The 14,028-nt window shown below is 54.6% G+C and overlaps 1 protein-coding gene across 3 annotated transcripts in view; it reads left to right on the top strand.

Annotated features, from left to right (window-relative positions):
- Window positions 1–14,028, top strand: part of CAPZB (capping protein (actin filament) muscle Z-line, beta) — a 125,630-nt gene extending 111,602 nt beyond the window's left edge. The window contains exons 7-10 of one of the 3 annotated variants that reach the window (XM_014530656.1): window positions 8,665–8,730; window positions 9,402–9,478; window positions 10,764–10,876; window positions 13,572–14,028. In XM_014530656.1, coding sequence (XP_014386142.1) covers window positions 8,665–8,730; window positions 9,402–9,478; window positions 10,764–10,866 — 246 coding nt within the window. In that variant the 3' untranslated portion in view covers window positions 10,867–10,876; window positions 13,572–14,028. The remainder of the gene's footprint in view (window positions 1–8,664; window positions 8,731–9,401; window positions 9,479–10,763; window positions 10,877–13,571) is intronic. The other 2 variants (XM_014530655.1, XM_005883030.2) reach the window with 2 other exon arrangements.

Raw genomic sequence — 14,028 nt, 5'->3', positions numbered from 1 at the left:
TCTCTGAAATCAATTAAAAAATATATATATATATATAATTTATTTCAATAAGATAATAATTATACTTTTAATAGCCATCAATAGAAAACATATATGCCAGAAAGGATACATTTAGTAACTCTTTAAGTGAATTTGTATTTTAGTCTCAAAAGCATCTTAATGTATTTGAAAAATCGTAGTGCAAGGCAAATGTGTTGTCAGCCAGCCTGCCTGGGATGCTTATTGGAGCCTCTATCCAAAACCTCCACTGCCTCTGCTGTGTCACAGGGCCTGAAGCCACCAGGGGTCTGGGGGGTCCCCTGCTCTGGCCTCTGGGCAGGGTTGTCCTCGTGCCATCTCAGAACCAAGGCTAGTGCTCCCTGGGGCAGACCCCATCCTTTTGCATGGAAATGGCCCCTGTCTTCCAGGAACCGTTGACTGGGGAGGGGTGGCCGAACCCCCAGGCAGCCAGCTCTACCACAGCCTGCCCGCCCCACACCCTGCCACCTGGGCAATGGTGGAAAATCCTAAATTTGTATCCGGAGACTGTTTCCTGCATCACTTACCGCTCTGAGCTGTTTATAATTCCACCCGGTTTACAGTGACCTGGACAAATATTTAATCCTCAGTCTTCCTAATAGCTTAAATCAGAGCTGTCAGCCCATGGCCAGGGTCTGGTTCCGGCTTGCCGTGAGCAGTGCCTCCTGCCAAGCCAAACACAAGCCTGATGAGTGGCTGTCCTCAGCACACCGGTCCGGGCCGCGGCCTTGTTTGGATTGCCTGTGCTCTTGGGCTTTAATGAGGAAATTCATGCTTCTGTCATCATCCTAACGGCCGGTCACATAACTCATCTGAGGTGCATTAAAGCTGGGGCTGGTTTCCAATGTAAGTAACTCTAAAAGGAGGGGCAGGGAAGCAGTGAGAGAGACGAGTCTAAGTTAATGATGCGCAGCTTCTGAGCAAACGGGAAATGCGGGCTGTGGGTTAGCCATGTGTCCCAGATGAGCCTTGGAGAAATGACTGTGGTTGCCTTGGATGGGAGATGAAGGGGTTCCATCACTTACCGCTGATGATGAGGAGGGAATATGCACGGTTATGCAGGCTGCCTCCTTTGATAAGATTGTAAGCAAGATAGTTGTTATTCTCTTTTAACAGATGAGGAAACTGAGGTTCAAGTGATTTAAGTGATTTTCCCATGGTGGTTTATCTAGTAGGAGGCAGTCAGGATTTGAACCCAGATTTGTCCGCCTAGAAAAAAAAATAGGCTAATTTCTACCACACTACATTTTTTGCTCCTAATCTGTCCACTGTGCTTGGCCTTCGGTTGATTGCTAAATGAAGGTTTGCACAGAAATGCATTGAGCAGTCCGCTCAGTGTAGACAGGACACTACTCTGTGGGTGCCAGTGCATTCTGTTGGCAGCCCCAGAAATGGACACCAAGAGTGGGGCCAGAGCTGTGGGGTCCCGTGCAGGACTCCGACCTCCTTGGGAGTGTGCCTCCTTCATTGGATTCTCCTGTAGGAAGTAAGTTGACCAGATGAGACCCAGTCATCACCAGGGGTAGTGAGAAGGGTTTTAAAATATTTAGGTGAGGAGTGATCTGTGTTTTCAAAAGATGGCTCTGCTGGCTGACACGGGTGGTTAGCAGGGGAGGAGGCTCTTCGGGTCATCCAGGAGAGATGACCAGGGCCTGGATGGGGGCAGCCTCAGGGGGGCTGGAGGGGACAAGCCTGTGGCCAGGAGTCCGTGAAGGAGGTGGTGTCAGCCTCAAGGTGGGAAATAAAGGGCAAAGGCAGAGGAGTAGAGAAGGAGGGCAGAGTGTTTGAGGCTCAGTGCTCCCAGGATGTGGGCCATGGGGATCAGATGGGGAGTCTTCCTCACGTCAGGTCCTCCATTAAGCCCTCTTTGCAATTTCCCAGGCCTCGGCTTTTCCTCCGGAAACTAGATCTCATTGCAGCTGCACACTCACTCTCGCCCCGTGTGAGTCAGGAAAGACACCAACCGGCGAGACAGAGGGGCCACCGATCAGCAGCACAAGGCGCCTGCGCCTCGGTGGCGACACAGCCTGAGTCACCCTTCTCTGGGCATGGCGCCCAGGCACCCCCTCGCTTTCCTGCTTCCCATGCCCCATCTTGAGAAGGGCTGTGGCATAGGCTCGGTGGGGCTCTCTTCAGCACCCTCCACTTCCCCGGGCATTGCAGGCCTTGCCCAGTCCCTGCTTTCTCAGTTTAAATGGCTTATGGGCGTGCAGTGAATGAGATGGAAAGCTGCTCTCACCGACTTGCTTTCTTTAAATTGCTGGTCAATCCTATATAATAAAACCCTAATATGCAAATTGACCGAACGGCGGAACAACTGGTCACTATGACACGCACTGACCACCAGGGGGCAGGCATTCAATGCAGGAGCTGCCCCCTGGTGGTCAGTGCACTCCCACAGGGGGACCGCCACTTAGCCAGAAGCCGGACTCATGCAGCGGCAGTGGCGGGAGCTTCTCCTGCCTCTGCTGCAGGCGGGCAGTAAGGAGCTAGGGGTCCCGGACTGGGAGAGCCCCAGACTGCGAGAGGGATGTCTGATTGCTGGCTTAGGCCCGATCCCCCCAGGGGACATCCTCTAAGGGTCACGGACTGCGAGAGGGCACAGGCCGGGCTGAGGGACCCTCTGCCCCAGTGCACAAATTTTGTGCACCGGGCCTCTAGTTTAACAATAACATGTACGTGAGCTGCATTTCACACCTGGTCATGCCACACCCCAGCAGGCTCAGACCAAGTGCACCCTAGGCTGAGCTCCCTCTCTACTCCGTCTCCCCCACTTTGGCCTTTTTTTCTGCTGCCCCCAACAAAAGATGTCTTTTAGGGATGTCAGCTGGAAAGCGAGGCAGATAGATAAAGTGTTTTGGCAAATCCCTGCAGCTGTGGGAGGAAAGTGAGCAGCAGTCCTTGGGGAAGCTCATCACAGCCAGATGGTGCCATCCTGCCAGGTGAGGAGGGCGGAAGGTGCCCTCTGGCAGGCTGCCACCTAGGCCCCACTGGGAAGGCTTGCACACCAGGTACCGACCTGTTGAAAAGGAAGTTGTACTAAGAGGTCACTTGGTGTGACAGCTGGAGATGTGGGAAAAAGGCAAGACCATAAATCTCTGGAAAGATGTAAGGTTTCTGATCTCGGACAGGCCCTGCAGATGTTCGTTTGATATTTTTTTCAGATTCTAAATATTTAGGAACGAAGGTGGAATGTTTTGCTGAGTGGGGAGGTTAGGCCAGTCGTTTGCAAGCTGAGCTCTTCCTACTCAGCAGTAGGCACCCCGTGATGTATCTTCAAGCAGTAAAACTCCAGCAGAGGCACCTGCCTGAGTGTCACGCGGGGACATCCTCTTTGACTCATGCTTGGCAGTTAGGCAAGGCGCTGCTTCAGCAGGGAGGAGGCTAGTGGCCTTCCTTCCAGGTGTAGGGGACAAAGGTCAGGCGAGGGTGCTTCAGGGAGTGTTTGCTGCCTGCAGGAGGCACAGCTAGCTGCAGCCCCGTGCGCTCTCGGTCTAGGAGGGGCACAGGGCTCAGGTGGAGCTGCATCAGCAGCATGGCCTCCAGGGCTGGTTTGGTGCTGGTCGGATGACCTTGGGTGGAGTGACCTAGCGCCTGGTTGAGAAGGAAAGCTGGCATGAGACTGTGAAGGCTGACAGGAGAGGAAGGGACCAGAGAACCCAGGGGCTTGGGGGGGGGGAGGGGCAGATGAAATAAGGATGGACACTGGAATTTCCGAGCTCTGGATTGTGATTTGTCTTTGATTTTTCTTGTAAAGAACATGGATGAGTTAAGCAAGCAGTGCGTTCTCATGGAAGAAACAGGTTTCAGAATCATCCAGACCTTGGTTCAGATCCAGCCATGTGGCCAGGACAGACCACTTCCCTTCTCTAAAACTCAGCATTTTCATCATAGAGCTAATGCCTTTTGGGGAAGATGGTTTTAGATTAGAAATACAAAACCATTTTGACACATGGTTTATAGTCAGTGAATAATAGCTACTATTGCTACTACCACACAGCTTGCAGGCAGAGACATTGCCATCTTCCAGAATATACAGCATTGGGCTCAATTAAAATTGTCCGAAACCAGGCAGACTGATCCTTCCTTGAGAGGCTGGCCACTGTCTCTGGCTTGACAACATGTTCGGTGCTGGCCTGCAGCCCCACTCTTACCCGGCACAGCTCAGAAATCGGAGCGACACTGCTGGCTTCTGCCTAGGAGCCAGGACCAGGCAGTCCTGGGAATGCAGCTGCCATTCTGCCAGGCACCGTTCCGGGCATTGTGCATATATTAGCTCATTTAGTGTGAGCCCTGGACAGGCCAAGACCCTCACCCCTTGGGCCTCCAGATGAGCTATGGAGCTGGGTGGGGCTGGCGTTCTTCAGGGCCCCACCCTCCAGGTTGTACTCACTGAGAATGGCCACAGGGCAGCAGAGGCACACAACCTGCTTCCAGACCTGGCCTATGTCCTTCCCATGTCCAAGCCACGGAGAGGAGAGGGCCTTCGTAGGGCGAGAGGCTGGCCTCTGACTTCAGACTCGGTTGGAATCACCTCTCGGAACATCTGTGCGACCACAGCACATAAAAATGTTTTCTTCTGGCAGCCACTTTCACGAGGATGTAATAATATATGCATTGCACAAATAGTTTCTATTTTCGGTGGGTCAGCATTGCCAGAAAGCTGATCCTGACCAGGTGTGGAGGGAGTCGGCAGGGCTGTGAGCAAGGGGGTTGTGGGAACATGTCTGTGTGCCAAGGCCTCTGCCCAACCCCCACCCGCCTTCTTCTTCTGTCTGGTCCCTACCGGGCCTTTTCCTTGGGCTCAATTCCTGGCCACAACTTAGGAGTCAGTCTGCTCCTGGGGAGACCGGGCCTTCTCATCTTCCTTTCCCTTCCAACCCTTCCACCTGTTGTACCTTTGGGTGTCCAATAGCTTCAGCCTTTCCTCTCCAAGAGGTTTGATTGGTCACGTGGCTTTACTGACCCCGATGGCCCATAGCCCTTGGCCAACAGTCCTTGCCTCACTTTGTACTCTTGGTGCTCCTTAAAATGGGACTTTCCATGAGCAATCTGCCCTCTGCGTGGAGCTGGGAGGGGGAGAGATGCTAATTTGTGAGAGACTCCATTTGGGCCACACCCTCTCTGTGCAGCCCTTGGAACCATTTCCCTGTGGGGGAGAGGGGACACAGTCCCAGGGTGTTGGCATCCAAAAATCCATTTTAAAAAGTGGGTAGACAAAAAAAAAAAAAAGGTAGACAGAACTCTGTCCCTCCTCCGGAGTGAGCTCCTGACTCCCACTCAGGGAATCACAGGGTTTTGCTGAGGGCAGATGGTGTTCCTGCAAACACTGAGTCCCGGGTGGGGAATTATTAGACCGGAAATGGTGGGGAGTAGCTAACACTTTTAAGTTCATGGGCTCTCTCACTTCTGTTTTGTGAGGATCGAGATGCCCAGAATCATTGGCCAGAGAGCCTGGGACAGTTCTGGGCCCCATGCCGGGGGACAGAGGCCAGTGGTTCTAGCACTCCCTTCCTCTTTTCCATTTGACCAGTCCTCACCAAGCAGTCTTGCCAGAACAGACATCTTTGCTCTGCAGATTGTCTCATATCTTCAGAAGAGCCTTGCAAGGCCATGGGTTCTAGACTGGCACTACCCTTCTTGTAGCATCTTTGACAAGGTGCCCCATTTCTCCCCAGCACTCCAGTGACCTGGGGCTTTTTGCCTTGTGAGCAGGTGCTGCCATCTGTGACAGACAGCTGTCATCCCATGATGTTCCCTCGCTGCACTTGGCAGTGACTTGGATTAGATCTGCTCCCCTTGTCTACTGCTAGGATCCTCCAAGTCCCTCCTAGCCTGAAATATCCCCAGTTCTTTCTCATTTCTTGGATTCAAGGTGTTTAAACCTTTTAAGCAGGTGAACTCCAACTTGTACATGTCTCTCTCTCTCTCTCTTTCTCTCTCTCTCTCTCTCTCTCTCTTTCTCTCTCTCTCTCTCTCTTATCCTTTTCATTGATTTCAGAGAAGAAGGAAGAGGGAGAAAGAGATAGAAACATCAATGATGAGAGAGAATCATTGATCGGCTGCCTCCTGCACGCTCTCTACTGGGGATCGAGCCCACAACACGGGCATGTGCCCCTGACTGGAATCGAACCCAGGACCCCTCAGTCTGCAGGCTGATGCTCTATCCAGTGAGCCAAACTGGCTGGAGCTACATGGCTCTCTGAACCAGTTAACTGCCACGCGTCCAAGTGTCCCAAGCTGAATCCAGCCCAGCAGATGTGGCTGGGCCAGGCCAGAGCCGAGGGGACCTTTGCCTTCCTGAGCGAGTCACAGCAGCAGTTTCTGACCTGCACACCAGTCATGGTTTCACTTATGAGCCTGAAGCTGCATGAACACTGTCACAGCAGCCACATCACAGTCTTGTCAAGCTTGAAATAATCTAAAAAACCACAAGTCTCTTCACAGGACTACCCCCCACTTTGTAGTCAGTGAGATTAATGTTTGAGCTGAAGTATCTGGTTGGCATTTGCCCAGGTACATGTGATCAGCCTACTGAGGCAGGAAGGGCAAAGTCCTTGGAGTCTGGCAGATCTCGACATCTTTAAGCCTCAGTATCCTTGGGTTTAAGATGGGTTTTTGTGGAGACTAAATGGAATAAGGTGGCTGCCACCTGGGAAGCACTCTGTGCTGGGTAGCTGCTGTGTTCAGGAGCTGACCCACGTTTCTGGTCCTGTAGTGGCCCCTTTGATCATCTCGACCCCTGATGCCGTTGATAGGCTATGCCTTCCTTTAAGTCCTGGGCAAACAGGTTGGCCCAGGGCCAGATAGAAGCATCCCTGGGAACATGGTGTCTGACCCGTCGGCAGAGGCTCCATCTGAGTGGTCATCATCTAGCCCAGCCGTGGGCAAACTATGGCCCTCGGGCCGGATCCAGCCCGTTTGTAATGAATAAAACTAAAAAAAAAAAAGACCGTACCCTTTTATGTAATGATGTTTACTTTGAATTTATATTAGTTCACACAAACACTCCATCCATGCTTTTGTTCCGGCCCTCTGGTCCAGTTTAAGAACCCATTGTGGCCCTCGAGTCAAAAAGTTTGCCCACCCCTGATCTAGCCCCACGCCTCAACCTCGGCCGTAGGATATTCGATGGGAACCTGCCTCAGCCTGCGGTCTTTTAGAGGAATTCTCTGTTCTTCCAGCCCAGCGTCCCAGCAGTGCAGGCAATCAGAGGTCCCCAGGGTCCGTAGCGCTCCCCTGCTGGCTCCTAGAGAGAGCTGATTTTAGGTGTGCCGTCCCATGATTATTAACAGTCCCATCAGAAACGGTCTGGATCAGTGTCAAACTAGTTTTTCATTCCCAGCTCTAATCTTCCTTCTTTCATGAGAGGGGTCGGCCTCTGCCCCCTCTAGTGTCCCGGCGCCTTTAAGTGCACTGTGACGTTCCAAGGATGGCTGCGTCACAGATCAGACTGGTCTGGCCTGGAAGAAAAGGAGACGCGGTGAGAAGCCGCTGAGGCTGCCAACCTCTGAGCACGCCCACCACCCCGAGATCTGCCCTGCTCTTCTGGTTCAGAAATAGTGAGCCTCTTTGCCTTTTCTTTGCTTTTTTGCTGATCTGAGTTCATGTTGAGCTCTAGCCTTCCTGATACTGTTCTCATGTTTTCCCTGTTTCTTGGTTACCTGTCTCAGCTTCCATGTTTCATATCAATAGTGGTAGTGGTAGCTGTGTTCTTATTTTCATTGTAGTAACAGTGCGCGTTGATGTGCTTGCAGTCTGCTAAGCACCCTGTGAGGTATAAAACCGGCAAAGCTCTGCTTAAGGAATTTATAATCTTGCGAGGGAAATAGCCTTTAAACATGGGAAGAAATCCACAATTCATGAGTGTGCTCGCATCAGGAATCCTCCATTCCTTCTCCCCTCCCTGCCTCCTTTCCTTCTCTGGCTGAGACTTGAATCGCTGGGTCCCACCTCCTCCAAACCCCATCCATGGTGTCCCTAGGATATATCCTAGGAATCTGGGTCCAGAGTCTCCTGCTCACATTCCCAATATCACTCAGCTGACAGAGCAGAAAGAAAGGGCTGGACCAGGCTCTGCCCTTGCGACCTCTGTGACATTGGACAGGTCACTTAGTCTCTCAGAGCCTAGGCGTCTCCTATTTCTCAGGACTGTCAGGCCCTCCCTCTGTGACTGCCATCACAGGAGCGTCGGGGGCGCAGCAGCAGCAGCAGCAGCGTGGTGGTTGGGCTCCCCAGTCTGGGGACGGGAAGCCTGTGCTGTGCCTGTACCTTGTGCCTGTGCCTGAGCGCATCTTCTCCGGGCCCCGGATGAGCCAGTGCCTGGTGGGGTGTCACCTTTGCCCTCCCTGCTGGGGGCTTGATGGGGTAACTGTTCCTCCGAGGGTGGCATCACAACTCTCCCTGGGAATGTGGACGCTGGGCTTTTGCTGGCTGGGCTGTTTGTGACCTGAAACTTAGCTCATCCCGTGCTTGGGTCCCCCACTGGGAAGGTGGCCTTGCACCACCTGCAGCTGGCTCCGGAGCTGCCAGCAGAAATAAGAAGTTCTTTGCAAACTGTGGAGGGGCCGTGCTATCGGCGGAGGTGGCCATTCTCGGAGAGCACCTGGCTCTCTCTAACTTGGAGGAATGTCTTGTCTTTTGCAGATGGAGAAAGATGAAACTGTGAGCGACTCTTCGCCACACATAGCCAATATTGGGCGCCTGGTAGAGGTGAGTGGGCCTTCCGGGCTCTGGTTCGCCTCTGTGGCTGTGGTTCGCTTCCACAGCATCTGACGTTTTGCCCCTGGAGCCCGTTTCCTGGCTTGCTGGCCTTTGCCTTGCTTCTTTCTTCCCATTCCATAGCAGCCAAAGCTGTGTTTCTCATGTTTTGCCCAGGCCTTGTGTTTTCTGAGCCTGTGATCTAGGTGCAAGCAGGGCACAGCTTCTAGGGCATCCCCTCTACCCTCCCTCAAAACATTCTCCCAGAAGGGTCTGCTCAGGAAGCCCTAAGCCTGCCCCCAGTGAGCGGAGACCTGACAAGGAAGCAGGTCCCTGGGCCCCAGTGGGCACCAGAGGGACTTCAGTTGCCACTGGCTTCCCTTCACCACACTGTTTGGAAGGAGGGGGTGGTGGTGTGGTTTAGACCACCTCCCAGTAATGGCCAATGTTGGCCGCCAGTGCCTGGGTATTGGCTTCCTGCGTGCCTGTGGACGGGAAAGTGCACAGAGCACAAGTGATCGGTGGGGGTCTTGGCTGCTAAGGCTCGCTCACCAGGCTTCTGCGCAGTCGTGCGCTTCCCCCCTGTGGTCACAGTGGAGACTGCAGGGGTGAGCTGGTGGGAGGGTGTGGACCTCAGGACGCCCAGCTGTTTGCTGTCATGTCTGACTGACCTCCCTCCCCAGGACATGGAAAATAAAATCAGAAGTACGCTGAATGAGATCTACTTTGGAAAAACAAAGGACATCGTCAATGGGCTGAGGTAATGTACCCAAAAGTACAAGCTTTGGAAACCGAAAAGAAACCGATTTGAATCCTAGGTCTGCTGCTTAGTAGCTATATGCCCTTGAGCCTAGCTTCCTCATTTGGAGTAAAGTGCCCACCTTATAGGACTGATGTGCAGACTTTGAACGGGAAAGCACTGGGTACATGTTTGCATTCTCAATAGATGCTGGTTCCTACCTCACACTTGTCATGTGGGGGACGTTCCCCTTAATAGCCACTGACACCCTCATCCCTGAAGTCGGCCTCCTCTTGGCCCCCAGGTGTCAGTCTCATCTAAAGAAACTGCCCAGCCCTTTGGCTCTGGGATCTGAGGGGACCTCCAAAGCAGACCCTAAGACACGCGACAGGGGGCGGCCCGCCAGGCTGCCAGGCCTCTGGTTGGCTGGGTTTCCAGGCAGCAGAAAGAGCCCTTTCGCCTGCTGCTTTCTGGAAAGGACCCCCGGCCACTCTGATGTCCTCTGCCTAGGGCTGTGGCTGTGGCTAGGGTCCTGAGCCGCCCTCTACCCATCCCAGGCCCTCGGTTCTACAGTGTCCAGTGTCGGCCAAGTGAAGGCTGGCAGGCTCTCTGGGTCCTTGAGGTCCGTGGTGGCAGAGCAGGAGGCTGGAGCCGCTGGGGGCAGTGGAGGCCGTGGCGTCAGGAGGCCAGTATCTTAGCATGCTCTGCAGAGCTGTGCGACCGTGGACGAGCCGCTCCCCTCAGGGGCCTCCCAGTCGGGGAGACAGGGCTGGAGGGAGGAGAGGCGTCTGCTCTGCAGCCCAGCATGGTACTGAGTCCAAGGCTCTCGCTCCTCCTCGGCTGCCCTGGCTTGTGAATTCGCACAGCAGACAGGTTTTTAGTCTCCTACTCATACAGTTTCGCAATAGCGAGGATTCCCCTTTGGACCCTCATCGTCCCCCATTTCCATCCGCCTGTGGGGAACATGGTCTGGCCCCTGTTGGGTTTCATCCCCATTTCCATCCGCCTGTGGGGAACATGGTCTGGCCCGTTGGGTTTCATCCCCCCTCTCCCCTTCAGGCAACATTGCTTTCCTCTAGCTGTTGAGCCCGCGGTCACTGCCCCAGACACCGTGGCCACTGCCAGCCCAGAGCTCTGCTCTGTAACCTCCACACCACAGCCCAGAGCAGCGTGGCCTTGGTGACAGGCCCCTTTCTTCTGCCTGTGCGTCCCCCTGTACCTCCCTCCTATCCGCTGTCCCCGCCCACGTGCTCCTGGGTCCGTGCTGTCCTCCGCTCCTGCATTCATCTCTGAATACTCTCTGTAGATCTGTTGATGTTATCCCTGACAACCCCAAGTTTCAGCAGTTGCAGAGGGAGCTTTCCCAAGTGCTGACCCAGCGGCAGATCCACATCCAGCCTGATAACTAGGCCGATCCAGGTACCCTGCCTGAGAGGCGAGCACCTTCCCACTAAACAGGACTCACCAACCCGCCGACCATCACTCAAACCACCACTAACCCCTGTGTCCGCTCACGGCCGTGAGCAGCCACATTAACATGTAGATTCAGCCCCACGTAATGTGGACCCGTATCGTGTGTGCGGTGTGTGTGTGGCACTCGGGGCGGGGGTTGGGTGTGGGCAGACGGGAGTTTGGCTTTGGCTCCTGTAGAAGTCCAGTCCAGGGGACCAGCTTGCCTCCAGCAGAAGCCTCAGGTCTGCGCGGCTTCGGTGGCCGTAGAGCCAGGGTCCATGTCCTGCCTTCTGTTCACCCACGTGCTCCAGGACAGCCCCCCCGCATCTGCTCTGTGTGCAGCCCTGTCCTCCCCAATTTCCCACCAAGGATCCTTGGGGCTAACTGATATAAAGGGGTGCACTGCTGTGAGTGTGAGGACAGAGCGCAGAGCGGGGGCTGTCGTCCCCCTCACCGGCCCGATGCACCCAGACTGGTTGCTGCTGGAGCTGCCTGGACCAGCATGACCTCCCACCCTAACGAGCTGCAGCTGCCCTCTTACCCGCCCTGCACTGACAGGGAGGAAAACAGCCTTGCATGTTGATAATGGCCGAGAACCATGACAAATATGAAAGTAGCATCCCCCGAGAGGATGAGGGACACTGGTTTTACATCAGGTGTTTGAAAACCCAGCCAGGCAGGGTGAAGGCCTGGCCTAGGGGCTCAGCCCCGGGCTGGGGACTGGACACTAAAGCCCAGCCCGGAAGCGGCTCAGTGGGGCCTCCGGGGTGGGTGGGGTGGGGCCCGTATGTAACCAGGCGGAGCCGTTCTTCTCGTCTGTGGGACTGGAACGCATTGGTCTGGACTGTGTGTGCACCAGCTGCAGGCCCAAGGCATCTGTCAGCCTACAGCCTCATGCTGGGACCATCATGTTCCCACCGCAGCGATGAGAAACCCCTTCTCAAGCTGTCCCATGATAGTGTCCTCCCTCCTCAGCTTTTAGGGTTTTCTGGGCCCCTGGCCTTGGCATCCAGTGGCTGCCCACTGGAGCTTCCCAGCTTTGAAGCCCTCTGCAGCGCTGGGCCGCCTGGCACCTACCGTCTGTCAGGACAGCCGCCTTCCCACACTGAGTGAGTGCTCCCTCCGGGCGCTGGTTCGAGTTGCTTGGCAATAACCTTCCCAGCTCTATCCCCTGAATGAGTGGCCTAGTCCTTATCCCTCCAGCTGCCCCAAGTCTAACCTCTCTTACTGACTCTAACTCCGGTTCTAACGGAAACTTTCTCCTCTGTGGGGTGGGTGCTGGTGTGCCGCAGGCTGGGACCATCCCCAGAGCCGGGGGCTGTCCTCCCAGGCCGAGGACCATGTGAGCCGCTGCTTCGCTCACCCCATCCTCCCGCTGGTCACGCTAACCTCCGTTGGAGCCTTTCCGGAAGCCCCTGGTGGACTGGCTGAGACGGGAGCCCGAGGGCCACATGGCTGTGTCTGACCCTTCCTTTGTCAGCGCTGAGCCAGGGCCGTCCAGACAATCAGAAATGTGTATTTCGGCAGCGTCAACCAAAACTCGGCATTTCTCATGGGCATTTTTCAGTTGTATGCAGATTCTCTCAAAATCTTGTCCGTTGCGTTGCACTCTCACCATTCTGAGGGTGCTGCCAGGGTTTTCCAGGGTTCGGTAGCCAGCATTCACCTTGGATGCTGTTTATCCTGGGCCCCCCTTCATCGCACTTCACCCATTTTTGGCATTTGGGGTATTTCGATCCTTCCTTCCACTCTTTCACGACCAGTGCGGGAAACGCGATTCCCGTCCACAGGTTCCTGAGAGGCAGCCCCCACCCTCTCTCTGCTGCTTGAGAACTATTCAAAGTGCATCAGTAAAACGATTAACAAGTTCCTGGTTAACCAACATGTTGGGTAAATCTGACAAAGTGGTCATTTGGGTCGTTGCCGGGGCATTTCTCTGGGCCTCCGTTTCCTTACCTATGAATTGGAAGTAACACTGTCTCCTGGACGCTGTAGCGTATGAGAAAGTGTGTGAAAGTGCTTTGTGAGTTGTACCGCCTCCACGAGCCTACCTGTTAGCTCTGCCGAGCAGTGTTACTGCTGTGCGTGGATGCACTCATTTCCCACAAGCCAGGCCTTGACAGCAGGGACCCCGGGCCTTGCCTCAGTTCCCTGCTGCCTCTCAAAATCCAGAGCGGGCCTTTCTTGGCCAAGCTAACAGCGGATGGAGCCTCATAGCAAAAGCCTGAAAGCACGGTCCATTGAGTTCTGCCCTGGCTCTGAACCCCGTGTGCTCAGATGTCCAGGCGCTGGTTCTTAAACCCTCGCTAAGCGGGGTGCTGTGCACCCTGCACTCGTGGGGCAGCATCGAGCCTCCTGGGCCGGGTGCCGTGAGGGGGAAGCTTTGTAACGGGGTCCTCCTGGTGAGGGGTGGACCAGGGACCTGGAGCTGTGGCCGAGTCACCCAGCCTGGTGCAGAGCTGAGCATGTCCAGGTGGGGTGGCCCCGGGCCTCCCTGAGGGGCCGGCGCGGTGCTGAGGGTGCGGCCTCGGGCTCTGCTCCCTCCACATCTCGCTGGCACTGCTCTGACCTCTAGAGGGGCCCATGCTGCCCAGTGACCCAGACCCTCGCCGCCCCTCTTCCTGTGAAGCCTGCTAACAACGATTCTTTTCCTCCCTGGCAGGTCTGTGCAGACTTTTGCAGACAAATCAAAACAAGAAGCTCTTAAGAACGACCTGGTGGAGGCTTTGAAGAGAAAGCAGCAATGTTAAACCTCTGCTTCATGCTAACCGGACATGCCATGCACTCGTTAGATTCCTTTCTTAGAAAACTCGTTTTCTGCTCCCTTCCCTGTCCCTTTCCTCCCCGACAGGTCACACAACACCTGCGTCACCGACCTGCACAGCGCCATCACACCCTGAGAATAAAGCCGCTAATACCCTCTCCGTCTCCAAGGCCTGCTTCCCACCACGTTTTGCTATCAGAACTCGATGTTTCCATAGAGATCATGTGTGTTTTGTTTGCCCAAGCTCCACCCCCTCATTTATAGGCATAAAATACACTGTCTGTCTGCCTCCCCTTCCTTCCCACCTTTTTGTTACATTGGTGTAAAAAATGTAAAACAAAAAAATTTTATGAAA

The sequence above is a fragment of the Myotis brandtii genome, unplaced genomic scaffold, assembly GCF_000412655.1.
Source record: "Myotis brandtii unplaced genomic scaffold, ASM41265v1 scaffold754, whole genome shotgun sequence".
NCBI classification, from domain to species: domain Eukaryota; kingdom Metazoa; phylum Chordata; class Mammalia; order Chiroptera; family Vespertilionidae; genus Myotis; species Myotis brandtii.
This window is presented reverse-complemented; position numbering and strand designations above follow the sequence as displayed.